The 19259-nt window shown below is 44.4% G+C and overlaps 1 protein-coding gene across 3 annotated transcripts in view; it reads left to right on the top strand.

The window, feature by feature from the left end:
- RARS1 (arginyl-tRNA synthetase 1) overlaps nt 1-19259 on the top strand; it is a 630854-nt gene that overhangs the window by 293037 nt on the left and 318558 nt on the right. For all 3 annotated transcript variants that reach the window (XM_069763904.1, XM_069763903.1, XM_069763902.1), the window contains one exon: nt 5967-6067. In XM_069763904.1, coding sequence (XP_069620005.1) covers nt 5967-6067 — 101 coding nt within the window. The remainder of the gene's footprint in view (nt 1-5966; nt 6068-19259) is intronic.

Genomic DNA, 19259 nt, shown 5'->3' with positions numbered 1-19259 from the left:
TGGGCTGCCGGCGCCGGGAAGCCAGGGACCTGCAGGGACCGCGCCAGGAGCAGGTAAGTATAATTAGACAGCCCCGACTCCCCCTCACCTGCCGACCCCTGGGTATGACTCGAGTATAAGCCGAGAGGGGGACTTTCAGCCCAAAAAAGTGGGCTGAAAATCTCGGCTTATACTCGAGTATATACGGTAATAGAATAAAACCACCTGGTGTACTATAAACAAAGAGTACAAAAATACTCACAACATGCAGGTAACCAACACAACGGAAAATACCATAAAAGTGCCCAGACAGTAGAGATAATGATATTAAAAATGTCTTTATTGATACAAATGACAGTAGTAGTGTAATATAAAATAAGTTAAAAAATGTGCGCACAAACAAAAATAAATTTCAACCAGATTTAAAATAGAATAAAATGAAGATATATATATACCGTATATACTCGAGTATAAGCCGAGATTTTCAGCCCAAATTTTTGGGCTGAAAGTGCCCCACTCGGCTTATACTCGAGTCAAGGTGGGTGGCAGGGTCGGCGGGTGAGGGGTTGAGGGCGCTGAGGCATACTTACCTGCTTCCAGCGGTCCTGACGCTCCCCCTGCCGTCCCACGGTCTTCGGTGCTGCAGTTCTTCCTCTATCAGCGGTCACGTGTGACCGCTCATTAGAGAAATGAATAGGCGGCTCCACTTCCCATAGGGGTGGAGCCGCCTATTCATTTCTCTAATCAGCGGTAACGGTGACCGCTGATAGAGGAAGAAGCTGCGGCACCGAAGACAGCTGTACGGGGGAAGGAGCCGGACGCCAGGACCAGGTAAGTATCGCATAGTCACCTGTCCACGTTCCAGCCGCCGGGCGCCACTCCATCTTCCCGGCGTCTCTGCGCTCTGACTGTTCAGGTCAGAGGGCGCGATGATGCATATAGTGTGCGCGGCGCCTTCTGCCTGATCAGTCAGTGCAGAGACGCCGGGACCGGACGACGGGAGCTGCAAGCAAGAGAGGTGAGTATGTGTTTTTGTTTTTTTTTTTTTTTTTTTTTTACTGCAGAAGCAGCACAGCAGCAGCGACAATGGCACAGCTTTCTATGGGGAAATATGAACGGTGCAGAGCACTATATGGGGCACAGCTATAGGGCAATAATGAACGGTGCAGAGCACTATATGGGGCACAGCTATAGGGCAATAATGAACGGTGCAGAGCACTATATGGGGCACAGCTATAGGACAATAATGAATGGTGCAGAGCACTATGTGGGGCACAGCTATAGGGCAATGAACGGTGCAGAGCACTATATGGGGCACAGCTATAGGGCAATAATGAACGGTGCAGAGCACTATATGGGGCACAGCTATAGGGCAATAATGAACGGTGCAGAGCACTATATGGTGCACAGCTATAGGGCAATAATGAACGGCGCAGAGCACTATATGGGGCACAGCTATAGGGCAATAATGAACGGCGCAGAGCACTATATGGGGCACAGCTATAGGGCAATAATGAACGGTGCAGATCACTATATGGCACAGCTATGGGGAAATAATGAACGGTGCAGAGCACTATATGGGGCAATAATGAACAGTGCAGAGCACTATATGGCACAGCTATGGGGAAATAATGAACGGTGCAGAGCACTACATGGCACAGCTATGGGGAAATGCAGAGCACTATATGGCACAGCTATGGGGAAATAATGATCTATTTTTATTATTGAAATTCACCGGTAAATGCTGCATTTCCACCCTAGGCTTATACTCGAGTCAATAAGTTTCCCAGTTTTTTGTGGCAAAATTAGGGGGGTCGTCTTATACTCGAGTATATACGGTATATATATATATTGAACAAAACGCACCAACCCATTTCCTCAAGTTACCAATGGGCCACACTCCAAGCTCAATATAAACATATTGACCACAAGGTAATAAACCCTAGTCACGAAGTGTATACTTTTAAAACCAAAATCTTTATTAACATACACATAACACCGTATAAATATTAAAACAGTGCCTCAAAATCAGATGAAATACTATATTAAGGTGAACAGCTAAAATCACAGGTATATAATCTTAAATGTATTTTATAATTTCTTAATGATCATCGGATAAACATTTCCTTGCGATCAGTACCATAATCAGACTGTGGCCTTACAAATTTGTTACCACATCTATTCACGGTAGCTGTACAGAGACCCTATATGACTTGGTGCATAAAACTATCTGCTCCTCAAATAATGGGTTAATCCGCACAATCAGGGTATAGCTAAGACTCAAGATCAATCTCTCTGCGCAAGCAGGTGTTGTGTATGTTAATAAAGATTTTGGTTTTAAAAGTATACACTTCGTGACTAGGGTTTATTACCTTGTGGTCAATATGTATTGGTATCACAACCAGACAAGGTATAACTTATAGGACCAAAGGTATATCAAAAGTATATATAGCAGCACTGATTAGAATATAATAGGCAGTAAAAAAATGTGCTAAGGGAAAAATTATATAAATATAAAAATGTGCAAATTGTGAAAATAAAATATATAACCAACAAAGGTGCCAACCTAATCAATCATTTTTCCATATCTGAAAAAAGTGCAACACAATTAATGCTCAAAAAATTAAAAACCAGGAAATAATGTACCAATGGGGGATATAAAAATATATATAAAAATATAAAACTGTGCAAAATGTGCAAAACATTTTTTTTATATATCACCAATAAGGTGCCAAACTAATCAATCATCTTCGATATAGTGTGACGCGAGTAATGCTCACAAACAGGTTAAAACCATCCCCAAACACTTCAAAATCCATCATAAATGTGATGCCTCCCTCCTAAAAGTTACTGGGATAGACCTAATAGAAAATAATGAGGCGGAAAAACCAGCATACACATTTTTTTACTGCCTATTATATTCTAATCAGTGCTGCTATATATACTTTTGATATATCTTTGGTCCTATAAGTTATACCTTGTTTGGTTGTGATATATATTACTTCATTTTATTCTATTTTTAATCTGGTTGAAATTTATTTTTGTTTGTGCGCACATTTTTTAACTTATATTATTATACTACTGTCATTTGTATCAATAAAGACATTTTTAATATCATTATCTCTACTGTCTGGGCACTTTTATGGTCTTTCCATTTTATTGCTCACCGTGCACTTCGGCAGGAATCTTCGATGCAGGAAAAACAGACTGAAAGTATTAGCGGAAGGAGCAGTGTGAGGCAAACACAGGACACCAGATAGGATGACTAGACGTTACATGTGTATAGTACTTTTCACTTCCTGGGTGGCTGGTTGTCTTAAAGGGAAGGTACTGCGTTTGTAGGTAATTAATAAATCACTGTAATGTAGCATAACATGCTGCTATAAGCAAGTTTGAAATGCATGTGAAACAGATTTCATGTGTTATATGAGTTTAAAGAATGCACTGGGGGCTGGCTGACATCTTGGTTTTGCAGCAGTAGCAGGTCACTATCAGTGTCAGATTACGGCACCCCATGGACATAGGGTCAGCCCCGGTCTATTATCTCCTATCTGTAACATTGTAGCAGCATTAGCAGTGAGCTGGGCACGCCCCTGTGGGCTGCACAATTCACTGCTGTAGCTGTGACTAGCTGCCATTTTATTATAGCCCTGTGCTCTCTATCGCAGGACAGAAGAAGCTCTCACTGCTCATCTGTACTCCAAGCAGGCACACATCCTCTGCTCTCACACGCTGCCCTGTGTGCTTCTCCTGCTGTGTCTCTCACACACAGTCCCTGTGATCTCCGGTAATCTGCACTCACAGCCAGCAGAGAGGGAGGTGACACCTGGAGAGAGAGAGCAGGGCAGCTGACAGGACAGGGATTAAGGTGGGGGAAGGGGGATGGCAAGAATTTTATTCACAAAAAATGCTGCTGAGTCCACTGTGTTCTGCTCCTCTGTAAACAAGCTGTGCCTCTGATGCAGTAACTGCTGGTGATAGCAGGTCACAGGGCAGTCACACACAAAACGGTGCTGCCCTGTGATGCTGCTCTTCATTCTGCCCCAGGGATATTAGACCACCCAAAAGGGGATGTAAATGGTGATGTCAGCAGTTACTGCCCCAATTTTGCTGCTGGTAAATCTTACTATAGCTGCTTGAGGTCTAAAACGGAAAATGCTCCCCCTAGTGGTAAATATGTATATTTGTAGAAAAATATATAATATTTTTCATATAGAAATGTTTGCAAACAGTGCATACATTGCGTTAATACATTTTAATTACTATTTTAAGCTTAATTTCACAAAAAAAACAAAATACAAGAAAACTGGTGGCACCTTCCCTTTAAACAGGTCTAAAAATAAAAAGCTCAAACTTGGACATTTTCTTTTTTAAGCTATGTAACCAAGATATAAGATAGTTCTGTATCACTGCAGTTTATTTTTTCTACTCAATGCTACCATGCCCTTAAGATTAAGGCTGTGTGCACACGTTGCGGTTTTTCCCGATAAAAACGCTATAAAACCGCAAAAAAACGCATACAATAAGCATCCCATCATCTAGAATGAATTCCGCATGTTTTGTGCACATGATGCATTTTTTTCCGCGAAAAAAACGCATCGCGGTAAAAACCGCAGCATGTTCATTATTTTTGCGTTTTTTTTTGCGGATTTCCCACTACAAAATGCATTGGGAAGTGTCTGGAAAAAAACGCGGCAAATTCGCGGCAAAAACACATGCGGTTTTCTTGCGGATTTCTTGCAGAAAATGTCCGGTTTTTCTCAGGAATTTTCTGCGAGAAATCCTGAACGTGTGCACATAGCCTAAATATTAATGGGAATCTGTAACCTCACCGGAACCTATTATTATAGGCATACAGGTAATAGAAGTGTTACACTATTCCTACCTGTATGCCTTCTCTTAATGGTCTTGTTGCTGAGAAATGTTATATTCTTTCTTCATGCTAATGATTTCTTCCAGGCTCTAGGGCGTGCGGTGCCTGGAAGTTATCACAGCCTCATGCCCTCATTGTAATACTACTTCCCCTCCCATGCACATCAGTTATGGACCCAGAATCCTGTGCCCTGCACCTCCTCATATATCCATACCTCTTCCTCCTTTGTATGGGCATTGCATTCTGGGATTTTCTGTGCAGACGCCGACGACTGCTGCTCCAGTGACCTTTGGTGTGCTGTCCTCATTTCCTCCCTGCATAGTCATCGCTATGTACACATGGTTCCTAGTGATGACTAAGCAGAGAACAAGTGGGGAGAACACCTTATCGGCATGCACACCGGAAGTCACAGTGACTTGCCGGCGCCTGCACAGAAGATCCATAAGTGCAGTGAGGAAAAGGTATGGATTTTTGAGGGAGTGCAGGGCGCAGATGCAAGATTCCAGGGCCATAACTGACATGCATGGGAGATGGGTAGATTGCAATGAACACAGGAGGCGGGGGTTTCTTCCAGGCACCGCATTGCTCGGGGCCTGGAAGAAATCATTGGCATAAAGACTGAATAAAACATTTCTCAACAAAAAAAGCCATTAATATGAGTCATACAAGTAGGACTAGTTTAACATTTCTATTACCTGTATGCCCATATTAATAGGTGATATATACGTCCTGGAGGGTGACAGATTCCCTTTAACAGCCATATGACACCTGAAGAGTCTCATAAATTGATCTTTTACTTATTGCTAGGACCCATGCATTACTTTTGCAGCATTATATGACAACTGTACCATCCAATATGCATCATATATGCATCTCCATGCCAATGTAAGGCAGAAGAACACAAGGGTTCTGCCAACTTGGCAAGTTATCACCCATCTACCAAGGTGATAACTTTTTGAAGGCTGAAGGTCTGACCACTGTTATCCTCACCAATCCTGAGAACAGGGCTTGGAAATACCGCTACTGATTAATTCTATCATGGCATGTCACAGCTCTATTGTTTTCACTTCTCAGGTATCATGATTTTAATATTGTAAACCATTTATTTATACAGGATTCATTAATGTGCACATCCAGAAGAATTTCATATCAAAGGAGCTATCCAAGTTGCTGGTGAATGGTGTTCACCCACCTGTAATTCGAGAAAAGAAAAGGGTATGTTTATTCCATTTTTGCACAAAGTGCATTTTTCCCCTAATGCCTTCTCTTTATTCAATCCTAACTTACCAATTTCATTCAAAGCTATGAAAATACAGTACATACAAAACAATACACTTAGGCAGGTGTGAAAAAAATGCCACATAGTAAGATTTCTTTCAAAAATGTAAATGTTTATATTTTTATCAATGAACAAAGTTCAAGGTGAATGAACAAAGAGGAATCTAAATCAGATCAATATTTGCTGTGACCAATATTTGCCTTCAAAGCCGCATCATTTTTTTTTCTACGTACTTTAATCCGGTTTTTGTAGGAACTTGGCCAGGAGGTTGTTCCAAACATTATGGAGAACTAACCAAAGATGTTCTATGGATGAAGGCTTACCTAAACCCTTCTGTGTCTATATAATCACATTCACTGAAGATACACAGGTCTACAAAAAATATTTTTTGTTATCACTGCAGGTGACTTTGTACTTTTCAGAATCATCTTTTTGTCCTGATTTAAAAAATGTACCGTATTTTCCGGCGTATAAGACGACTTTTTAACCCCTGAAAATCTTCTTAAAAGTTGGGGGTCGTCCTATACGCCGGGTGTCATCTTGTACACCGGGTGCTGACTGGTATATGGTGGGTGTATGTGGTGGGTGGGCGGAGTGGTCCCGATGACGAAGAGGGGGCGTCTCACAGGAAAGAGTGAGTGGAGTATCCTCCCAGTACCTCATTGTAGCTGCAGCGTGGGGTCTCTGTGCTGGGAGTGGCGGCTCCTCTTTGTGCCGCATGGGTGCTGTGCTGTGGGGCGGCGGCTCCTCTTCGTGCAGCATCGGGGCTCTGTGCTGTGGGGCGGTGTATCTTCGTGCAGAGTCGGGGCTCCTTCAGCATTTCCCAATTCCTGAAGGCCCGGAGGCCCCGGCAGCTCCATTGCTGCGATGCGGTGGCCTCCAGGAATATGGCCGCTGGGGGAGGCGCATGCTCAGATTCAGATCTCGTCCCGAGATCTCGGAAGACCAGATCTGAATTTGAGCATGCGCCGCCCCCAGCGGCCATTTTCCCGGAGGCCACCGCATCGCAGCAGTGGAGCTGCCGGGGCCTCCGGGCTTTGAGGAATTGGGAAATGCCGGAGGAGCCCCGACAATGCACGAAGATACGCCGCCCCACAGCACAGAGCCCCGACGCTGCATGAAGAGGAGCCGCCGTCCCACAGCACAGCACCCACGCGGTACAAAGAGGAGCAGCCGCCGCTCCCAGCACAGAGACCCCATGCTGCAGCTACAATGAGGTAATGGGGGATACTCCACTCACACTTTCCTGTGAAATGCCCACTCTTCGACATAGGGACCACTCCCCCTCAAAAAGATTTTTTTTTCCTATGATGTTTTCACAGATACACTTGAAGCTTTTCCAAGGTCTCAATTCCTTATCATTTAGAGTTCCTTCAAACACATCATCTCTCATAAGCTCTCTGATCTGAGTACCAACAAATACTACTTCCGTCAGTTTTGCTGGTGAAATGCTGGAGAATTTTTGTGAAATGTACTGGAACCCTTGTAAGTTTGTCTTTGCCATGGCTTTCAAAAAGTTTTTAATCAATCACAACTTTATATGTAGTGGAAGAAGATTTTTGTTGGAGCTACTAAAGGATTATGCTGAACATTCTCTCTACCTGGAGCATAGATGTTTCTATGTTCGCAGTCACGATGAACATAATGCTCTATTGTATTTCTACTGTCCCATAAACACAAGAATCAACAATATTTTGTGAAACCTTCTTGCTTTCCCATTAGCAGACCAATCACTTTCAAATCTCCACAGATATTCCATTGATGATGCTTATATTGTATAGCAATCAAAACAACTGACATATTTTTATAACTTTATAATAATAATAATTTTTATATAGCGCCAACATTCCGCAGCACTTTACAATTAAGCGGAGACATGTACAAACAATAAGTTCTGTACAAGATAAGACAATTTAAACAGTGACATTAGGGGTGAGGTCCCTGCTCGCAAGCTTACAATCTACAAGGAAATGGGGGGGACACAATACGTGAAAAGTGCTTGTTATTTCTGGTCTGGCAATTATAATAAATAGGGATTTTCATATAAAGCTGCATGATCCGGTCATCAGCCCGTGTGTTTAAGTGCAATAGTCAAATATCAAGTGCAGTTATCATGTGCATGGAGGGTGTGGGGACAGATGAATAGTAGGGTGCAGATTCACATGCAGATAATATTTGGAAGGAGGGAACAGGACAAAGTTAGTTTACTGAGTAGTTGATGTGGTAGGCTTGTTTGAAGAGATTGGTTTTTAAAGCGCGCTTGAATAGGTCGGGGCTAGGTATTAGTCTGATCGTCTGGGGAAGTGCATTCCAGCGAGCTCGTGCAGCACGCGAGAAGTCTTGGAGACGGAGGTGTGAGGTTCGGATTACGGGTGATGTTAGTCTTAGGTCATTTGTAGAACGGAGGGCACGTGTAGGGCGATAGACGGAGATGAGAGAGGAGATATAAGGTGGTGCAGAACTGTGGAGAGCTTTGTGGGTGAGAGAGATGAGTTTATACTGGACCCTGTAGAGAATCTGTAGCCAGGGTAATTACTGGTATAAGATGGAGGCATCGGTGAAGCGGCTGGACAGAAATATGACCTTGGCTGCCGCATTGAAGCTGGATTGGAGAGGAGAAAGTTTGGAAAGAGGGAGACCGATCAGAAGAGAGTTGCAGTAGTTCAGACGAGAATGAATAAGAGCGACAGTAAGAGTCTTAGCAGTTTCAAAGGTGAGAAAAGATCGGATTCTGGAGATGTTTTTAAGATGCAGGTGACAGGAGCGAGTGAGTGATCGGATATAGGGCGTAAAGGAAAGTTCGGTGTCGAATATGACCCCAAGACAGCGGGCATGCTGCTTGGGAGTTATGGTTGAACCCTCCAGGGTAATTTCGATGTTGGGTAGAGTGAGGTTAGTAGAAGGGAGAAACACAAGTAGTTCAGTTTTGGAGAGATTTAGTTTCAGATAGAGGGAGGACATGATAGATAGATAGATACAGCAGACAGACAATCCTTGGTATTTTGAATTATAGTGGGGGTGATGTCAGGGGAAGAAGTGTATAATTGGGTGTCGTCAGCAGAGAGATGGTACTGCAACCCAAATCTGCTGATTGTTTGTCCAAAAGGGGCAGTGTATAGAGAGAAAAGGAGGGGGCCCAGGACTGAGCCCTGCGGATCCCCTATAGTAAGGGGACGAGGAGAGGAAGAGGAGCTGGCAAAAGATACAGTGAAGGAGCGGTCAGAGAGGTAGGAGGAGAACCAGGCTCTCCTTGAGCCTGTGTCCTGTGGAGCGGAGCATAGTGAGAAGGAGCTGGTGATCCACAGTATCAAATGCGGCAGATAGATCCAGGAGAATCAGCAGAGAGCAATGACCTTTGGATTTAGCTGTTATTAGATATGAGATTTTAGTGAGGGCAGTGTCAGTGGAGTGTACAGAGCGGAAACCAGATTGTAAGAGAGTTATCCGAGAGATAGCGGATTAGACGGGAGTGGACCAAGCGTTCCAGGAGTTTAAAGATGAAGGAAAGGTTAGAGACAGGTCTGTAGTTAGCTGTGCAGTTCTGGTCCAGGGATGGCTTTTTAAGTAAAGGGGTAATCATGGCATGTTTAAATGAGGAGGGAAAGATACCTGAAGAAAGAGAGGTTAAATATTTTAGTCAGGTGAGTGGTGACCACTGGTGAGAGAGACTGCAGGAGAGGTGAAGGTTGCAGGTTGTAGGCCGAGCAGAAGTGAGGAGCTAGGAAACTTCTTCTTCTGAAACAGGCTCAAAGATGTCTAATGAGCTTGAGGTGCAGCAGGGAAGGGGATCCAGGCACTGAGGAGATTGGGCTGAGATATCCTGATGGATGTGGTTGATTTTGTTCTAGGAAATAAGTGGCCAGATCCTCACCACTGAGATTGGAGATGGGGGCCTGTACTTTAGGTTTCAGGAGGGAGTTTAAGGTTTCAAAAAGTCGTTTTGGGTTGTTGGATAGTGAGATGATGAGGGTGGTGAAGTAGGATTGTTTGGCCAGAGAAAGGGCAGAGTTATAGGTTTTGAGCATGAACTTATAGTGGATGAAGTCTTCTGCTAAGAGAGATTTTCTCAACTGCCGCTCTGCACACCTTGAGCAACGCTGAAGAAAGCGAGTTTGCATAGTGTGCCAGGGCTGCCGTTGTCTGTGTCGAGTCTTTCTGCGTGTAGAAGGTGCTGCTTTATCCAGGGCATTCTTCAGTGTAATATTGAAGTGTGACAATGCGAAGTCTGGACAGGAGAGGGAGGAGATGGGGGCTAAAGATGTGTGGAGGTTGTCCATAATCTGCTGGGTATTAATGGTACGTGTATTCCGATAAGTGTGGTAAGTGGGGGTGTCCTGGGTGAGGAGACAATTCTTGACAGAGAAGGAAAGAAGGTTGTGGTCCGAGAGTGGGAGAGTGGAGTTAGTAAAGTCGTGCAGCGATCCGGGACTGGAGAAAACCAGGTCCAGAGTATTCCCGTCCTCATGCGCTGTGAAATAGTAAACTGTGAGAGGTTGAATTAAGAAGTTAGAGAGAGAAGATGAGAGGCAGATTGGGAGAGGGGATCATTGATGGGGATTTTAGTCTCCCATGATGAGGGTGGGGATGTCACAGGATAGAAACTGAGTAAGCCAGGTGGCAAAGTGGTCTAGAAACAAGCGAGAGGAGCCTGGAGGGCGATAAACAACCGCCACTCGCAAGGAGAAGGGCTTAAAGAGTCTGACAGCATGGACTTCAAAGGAAGGAAATGTAAGCGAGGGAACCAGGGGTGGTGGGGGGGAGATGAACTGGAAAGCACATTGTGATGAAAGGAGTAAACCAACACCTCCACTCTGTCTGTTCTCAGGTCTGGTGGTATGTGAAAATTTCAGCCCACCAAACGAGAGAGCGGTGGTGGCGTCTGAGTGCTGGATCCAGGTTTCTGTAATAGCCAGAAGGTTAAGGGAATTAGAGAGGATTAGAAGAGAACTTTCCTTTAGATTACATGAGTGATCAATAAGGATTGATGGTTTTATATTTCCATTGTGATGCAACACTGCTTTCAAACTTCTCTGGGATAAGTCAATAAACAATCGCCAATCTGCAACAAAATACTCTTGATTCGGTTCTTCAAAGAGGCCATTCACATTGTTACAATACATCATTGGTCCATCAACTGTGAAAATTTTGTTAAAGTGTTACTTCTGTTTTGGTAATAACACACTTTGACATCATCTGAAGATTCTTCCGTTTCAACCTAGATGCAAGAAGTTCAGCTTTATCTTTTGACAATGAAAGGTCTCTGATGAGATCTTTAATTCATCTTGAGTAAAGCGTTCTGGCTGCTCTATCAGGTACATACTCATTTTGACTTGAGGTCTTCATGTCTTCGCCAGTAGCTTCAGCTCCATAGTCTTTGTATTCTACTTCATTTTCATCCAATCCAGACAACGGTGGTACAGGAACTGGCAAGGTACCATCATGTGGAACTGGTCTAATCGCAGATTCAAGTTCAGGGTAAATAATCTTATGTTTGTTCTTTGTAGAAAGGCCCTTCAGTATGACAAAACAAAAGTAGCAGTCATCACTATGATTTTTGGGTTCTCTCCAAATCATGGGAACAGCAAATGGCATATCCACTTTCCTCAGAAGACCATTTGAACAACTAGAGCATATTACATGAGGGCCCCAGCTTTTGTCTTGATCACCAAGTAGACACTTAGGGTATATGCACACACTGTGGATTGGTGTGCGGATTTTTCTGCACGGTTTTTGGTAAATCCGCAGGTAAACCGCACTGTGGAATTACAGTGGAATTACCGTGGATTTACCACGTTTTTTCCACGGTTTTTGTGCGGTTTCCACCTACGGTTTTACACCTGCAGATTCCTATTGAGGAGCAGGTGTAAACCGCTGTGGAATCCACACAAAGAATTGACATGCTGCGGACAATAAACCGCTGCATTTCCGTGCGTTTTTTTTCTGAAGCATGTGCACTGCGGATTTTGTTTTCCATAGGTTTACATGGTACTGTAAACCTCATGGAAAACTGCTGCGGATAAAAATGTGATGAGCCGCCCAACTATATGTAGATATTTCCCCAGAGATGACAGAGGCAGCTTGTATTTAGAACCGACTTTACTGGGGGGTAATCTGGTAGATAAGGCTAGGTTCACATCGCGTTAGGTGCCATCCCTTTAACAGATCCGTTACTAAGCAGCACTAGCGCAATGTAACGGATCCGTTAACTTACCTATTACCATCCATTATCATAACGCATCCTAACGCATGTCAAAATTGGCATGTGTTAGCGATGATGTGTTACTTTGACTCACCCTCGAACACTCTCTACTGCGTTTTTGGGTACGTTAGGTCTAACGCACAGTGAACGGACGCGTTCACTGTGCATAGACCTCTATTACTAATGCATGCCACGCAGTGAAAATCCTCTCACAATGGTGGCTGTCCACTACCTTCCCTTCTATCTCCCTGTGGCAGGGCTCAGATCCCTGTAGAGGCCTGTATTCTGTCAGAGTCTCACATACCACCTTTTCCTGGTGCAGCATTTGTGCTGCACAAGCTGGATCTTTCAGTTACAAACGCCTGGGGGGGAGAGGGGGGGCAGGTTCCCTTTAATTTCTGTAGTAGTGTGTGTGTGGAGGAAGCAGGAGCAATTGCCGGATACACAGCAGGGGAACAGCTGACGTTACTGAAACCCAATAACACTGGGTCATGTGTTGACTGCGCAGACGGCACTTCTGAGCAGCAACTGGCGGTGTTGGAGCCCAGGGATTACAGTTCAGGTGGTGGAAACATGAACACCCCAGGAGACCTGGATACTGTTGCCAACCAAGTATTTAATCTGGAAGAGGAGTGGCAAATTCCTGCGAGATCCAGTCCTTGTTCATTTTCAGAAAAGTAAGCCGGTCAACGTTATCGAAGGATAGTCGCATGCGACGGTCTGTTAGTACACCACCTGCGGCACTAAAGACGTGTTCCGATAACACACTAGCAGCAGGGCATGCCAGCACCTCCGATGCATACCGGCTAAGCTCTGGCCGTGTATCCAGCTTAGAGACCCAAAACTTGAAGGGGGAAGAGCCGTCTGGGAGTTCACCGAGAGGGCAATACATGTAGTCTGTCACCATCTGGCGGAAACGTTGCCTCCTGCTGACTGGAGCCATCTGTGATGGTGTAGACATTTGTGGCGGGCACACACAAGTTTGCCACAGTTAAGCCATACTGGTCTTGCCTTGTGCTGAGGCAGTGCTTCTGCTCCCTGTTTGTGTTGAGCTTCCTCCACTGCACTGAGCTGCTTTGTAAAGCACTAGCAGCACTGCTCTTAGTTGAACTGGAGAAGATGATGGAATGCACCGATTCAACGGTGTTATGAGGCTTTGTAAGTTGTCCCGGTAGCGCGGATCTAGGAGGGTGTACACCCAATAATCAGCCGTGTTGAGAATGTGGGCAATGCGGCGGTCGTTTCTCAGGCACTGCAGCATGAAATCAACCATGTGCTGCAGACTGCCAACTGGCCAAGAAACGCTGTCCCTTGCTTGAGGCGTGATCTCTGCCTGCTCTGCATCACCCCACCCTCGCTCTACATACTGACTACTGGAGCATTTTGTAGCTCCCTCCTCTGTAAAGATGTCTTCCTCCTCCACTGACTCCTCCTCATCCTCCTCACAAAGTGTCCCCTGCCTAGGCATTTGTGAGGAACCACGTCGCGCAGACTGTCCAGAAGTAGATGGCATTTGTGACTCCTCATCCTCCACCTCTTCCATAACCTCATCCCTTAGCGCTTGCAGTGTTCTTTCAAGCAGGCAAATAAGGGGGACAGTCATGCTGACTAGTGCATCATCTGCACTCGCCATCCGCGTGGAATCATCGAAGGCACGCAAAACCTGGCAGATGTCCTTCATAGTGGCCCACTCAGTGGTTGTGAAGTCTGAACGACACGCAGTGCGACTTCTTTGCGCCTGATGCAGCTGGTACTCCATTACTGCTGGCTGTTGCTCACACAACCGCTCCAACATATGTAACGTTGAATTCCACATATGATGCGATGTTCCGGAAGACGGAATCGGCGCTGCAAGGCGCGATCTTGCCATGCTGGAACGCCGCAAGTGAGCGCACTCTAGGCGGACCTTGTGCAGCAGTGCATCAAGATCCGGATAGTCCCTCAATAACCTCTGCACGACCAAGTTGAGCACATGTGCCAGACATGGGAAGTGAGTGAGGTTGCGTAGGGCCAGAGCTGCCACCAGATTTCAGCCATTGTCACACACTACCGTGCCTTGCTGGAGATTCGCTGGCACAAACCACACGTCGCTCTCCTGCTTGATGGCATTCCAGAGCTCCTGCGCTGTGTGGCTTCGATTCCCCAAAGAAATTAATTTCAGTACGGCCTGTTGACATTTGGCCACGGCTGTGCTCATATCGGTCGTAACAGGTAAGCAATCACGGGTCAAGGTGGAGGTAGACCGTGACGGCTCCTGCAGCGATGATTCAGAAGAACTGGAGTATGAGGAGGAGGCAATGTGTACAGACTGGATTCCTGCAATCCTTGGAGTTGGCAGAACACGTACAGCGCCACTCGAAAGATCTGTACCCGGATCCACAACATTGACCCAATGGGCAGTGAGGGAAAGGTATCGTCCCTGACCATGGTGACTGGTCCACGCATCAGTGGTGAGGTGGACCTTGCTACTGACTGCGTTTAGTAGCGCATGTTTAATGTTTACCTCCACATGCTTTTGCAGGGCAGGGATGGCTTGCCTGCTGAAATAAAAGCGGCTGGGCACGTTGTATTGTGGGCCTGCCAATGCCATTAAGTTACGGAAGGTGTCAGTCTCCACCAGCCTGAATGAGAGCATTTCGAGGGACAGTAGTTTTGCAATGCCAGCATTCAGAGCCTGTGCTAGGGGGTGGTTTGCTGAGAATGGACGCTTTTTCTCCCATGCCTATTCTACCGATGGCTGTAGACTGGGCTGGGAGTGTGAGGATGACTGGGAACGTGGTGCTGTGGGTGGAATTACACTGGGTCTCTGGACAACAGTGCCAGAGGTTCTTCCATGGCGATCCTGTGAGGAAGCCGAACCAGCAGTGTGTGAGCTGGTGGAAGAGACTACAACACGAGCTGAAGAGGTGGTCTGTGCCGCTGTTGGTTGGCCTAGGTCTTCAGTGTGTTTTTGTAACTCCACCACGTGCTTGGTCCTCACATGTTTCCACATATTTGTGGTATTGAGGTTGCTGACACTTTTTCCACTTTTGACTTTCTGATGACACAGCTTGCATTTGACAAAGCAAATGTCATCTGCAACAGTGTCAAAAAAGGACCAGGCACTGCAAGTCTTGGGAGCACCCGTTTTGGCTTTTGGAAGAGGCATGCTCCTAATGGCTGCCGAAGTGGAGGCTACAGGCAACACAGTCTTCCCCCTCCCTCTTGGGGCCGTTCGGGGAATCTCTTCCTCAGAGCTGCTCCCACCACCTTCCTGTACCTCACGCCATGATGGGTCAAGGACCTCATCATCTACACTACCCTCTAACACCAACTGCTTCTCCTGGGTAGTCTCGGCAGCACAGTACGCACCAGAAAGTGGCAACTGAGTTTTATCATCAGATGCGTACTGCGGTGTGGTGACCGGAGGCACTGGCCCACCCGCCTCTTCAGAGTCAGAGAGACAAAGCTGTTGGGCGTCACTGCATACTGCCACTTCTTTCATTTCTCCAATGCTGCTTGGCTGGCCCCCTCTTTCCAAGCCAAGAGATTCAGAGAACAGAAGTAGAGATGACTCCTGTCCTGGGCTCTCTGCCTGCCTGCGCAATTTGGCAGGTGGTGAAGAGACAGATGGGTGCTCTCCAGTGCTTTGTGCCTGAGAGGATGTGGCACTAATTGAAATCGATGCGTTAGCTGCCATCCATTTGACAACGGCTTCAATTTGTTCCTTGCGCAGCAGCGGGGTATGGTGATCTCCTACAAAGCTGCGCATGAAGGACTGTTCCCTGCTGAAACTGGGGGATAATGAGTCACCGGTGCCCGCAGCAGGCACAGAATCCCCACGTACTCTACTTGCACAAATTCCACGCCCACGACCACGTGCCTTACTCCCTGCCTTCTTCATCTTGGTAGACTGATAAAGATAGGCAGAAAAGTACTAATGGCTTAGTGTGCTTATTCCTGAACAGCTCCTAACAGGTATAAGAAACAATAATTTTCCAAAGTGTGGACTAGACTTTAATATGAGGTAATGTGGCCTACACAATTGTAAAGTGGAGTGTTTGGTGAACTTTATTAACTTTGTGTTTTTTTAGCAGAACAGACTACAGGGTGAGCTGCACTCACAGACTGTGCAGACAGCCGTGAACGGCGCTGCAAGGCCAAAAAAAACTCCTCTATGTATTCCTATATAGTGTTTTTCCACAATCTAGCAGGATACGAATGGAAACCCACTAATAGGAGAAAAACAGGCAAAATGTGCTGCAGGCAGCACTAATGCAAAAAAAAACAATTGAACAGTATGAGGCAGTGACACACGCTGAGCTGACTACAACCAGCGGTGGCTGTAGAACAGACAACAGCCTGAGCTACACTCACACAGAGACCTTGCAGATAGCTGTGAACAGCGCTGCAAGTCAAAAACCAGGTTCTCACACAGCGGTTGCTAAATTAGCTTGGGTAAAGCACAATTAAGCAATTTGCTAGCTCTAAACTGGCCCTCAGTCAGAACACAGCGTCCTGTCCTTAACTGATTTCACAGCAGAGTGAACCCAAAATGGCGGCGGCGACTTTTATAATGCATCATGACATCATTCCAGCAGCCAATCACAGCCATGCCAGTAGTTGCATGCCTGCCATGCAGAACAGGATGTGCCCACACACTTCTAATCATTCCTCTTTGGCTGAATTCTGGCTCTTTGAATTATGGGAACTTCCGATTCCGGTATCCGATACACTGAAAGTATCAGAACTCGGTATCGGAATTCCGATACCGCAAATATCGGCCGATACCCGCGGTAACGGAGTGCTCAACACTAATCGTAACCCAAACTGAATATTGAAATATCCGCTCATCTCTAATTTTAACACATGAAAGTACAGTATCCAATATAGTAGGGGTGTGGGAATAAACTTTCAGAAAACAACACTTCTTAAAGGCCCACAAATTATTTCCACAATATCTGATCATTATAGTATTTTTGTATGTACGAAATGTCACAATGAATACACGATGATCCAAGATGAATTAGATATACGATTCCCGGTTATTAATATAATAAATTAGTATACAACAGGCTACATAATGATGCAATGGCACAGTGTCGTGTAGCTTGTGTCCAGCAATGGAGATATGATTATATGATGATCAACAGTGTCATCAATATCACGAAGTATATGGGTATTAAGGGCAGTCAATCATCAAAAAAGTAAGGATACTAATATACCAAAATATAAGCATTGCAATACAAAGATATAGAGTTTGTTCAATCCTAGAGGATTATATGTTTTAAACCGGAAAACCCAACGGGTTTCCCTTTGTTTGAGTAATTTATCTAAATCGCCTCCTTTTTTGGGGGGTTTCACCATATCAATACCCATGCATTTGACAGCCGAGCTATCTACACAGTACAGTGTATTTACGTTCTTCGACAGTGACTCGTCCTGTTGGAAATATCATTGATGTGTTCACCCACTCTCCTTTGAAACTTGACGTATCGTCTTTCCAATGTATTCTTTGCCACAGCTACAGCTGACATTTTAGATTATGCCATTGGAATCTCTTTGGGTGAGATCATGATTTGTTTTAATGAGCGCTTACACTGTGAGTGCCTAATCTTTGTGTTATGCTTAAAATAGCTCCTAAGCTTATGTATATAAAAGTTAGGTTTTATATGCTCTTTGCTGCATATATGTCTAATGTCGATTTGACATGAGAAAAAAAAAAAAATCACAGATCTGAGCTGCCCCATTGACTAACACAGGTCTGAGTGCTATGCGATAAAACATTGCATAGCACTTGGCGTTTGTGTGCGAACTCTAAATTTCCCTTCTGGACCTGGCAATTTTTGTTTTTCCACTTTATTTCTTTCCTCGCCTTCCTCCAAGAGCCACAATTTTATTTTTTCGTGAAAATTTTCATATAAAGGCTTGTTTTTAAGCAAGAGAAGTTGTAGTTTTGAATGACATCATTAGTTTTACCGTACAATTCCAAGTGGTATGAAATAATGAATAATATTCAACTCCGTCAGTTTTTGGTTTCGTTTTTATGGCGTTAAGTACGGTTTCAGTATGGTTTTCCAGTTCACTACTATTATGGTGATTCCAAACGTAAATAGTTATTCTTTTTATTTCCGTAATAAATTTTTTTTCAGAAATTTCGCAACCAAAATTTGGTTTTGTGTCGCCAATTTCTGAGACTCATTTTGTTTTCATTTTTCTCAATGGAGCTATATGAGGGGCACTTATTTGTTAGTTGAGCTGACTTCATTGCAACCATTCTGAACTAAATGCGTACAATGTTTTGATCACTTTGTTTTGTATTTTTTAAGGAGGTGTTATGCTAAAAAATTGCAATTCTGTCTGTCTTTTTTTTGGCTAATTCATTTTAGATTTTGAAAGATCAGACTTTATGGACACAGAGATGATATGACTTTTTATACATTTAAATATATATACTGTAGAATGTAAGCCCGCAAGGGCAGGGTCCTCGCTCCTCTGTATCAGTCCGTCATTGTTAGTTTGTTTACTGTATGTGATATTTGTAACTTGTATGTAACCCCTTCTCATGTACAGCACCATGGAATCAATGGTGCTATATAAATAAATAATAATAATAATAATATATACAGTACAGACCAAAAGTTTGGACACACCTTCTCATTTAAAGATTTTTCTGTATTTTCATGACTATAAAAATTGTAAATTCACACTGAAGGCATCAAAACTATGAATTAACACATGTGGAATTATTTACTTTACAAAAAAGTGTGAAACTGAAATTATTTCTTATATTCTAGGTTCTTCAAAGTAGCCAACTTTTGCTTTGATGACTGCTTTGCACTCTCTTTGCATTCTCTTGATGAGCTTCAAGTGGTAGTCACTGGAAATTGTTTTCACTTCACAGATGTGCCCTGTCAGGTTTAGTAAGTGGGATTTCTTGCCTTATAAAT

This window comes from Ranitomeya imitator, chromosome 4 (assembly GCF_032444005.1).
Source record: "Ranitomeya imitator isolate aRanImi1 chromosome 4, aRanImi1.pri, whole genome shotgun sequence".
Classification (NCBI taxonomy): Eukaryota; Metazoa; Chordata; class Amphibia; order Anura; family Dendrobatidae; genus Ranitomeya; species Ranitomeya imitator.
Note: the sequence above shows the minus strand (reverse complement) of the source record. Positions and strands in the feature narration are given on the sequence as shown.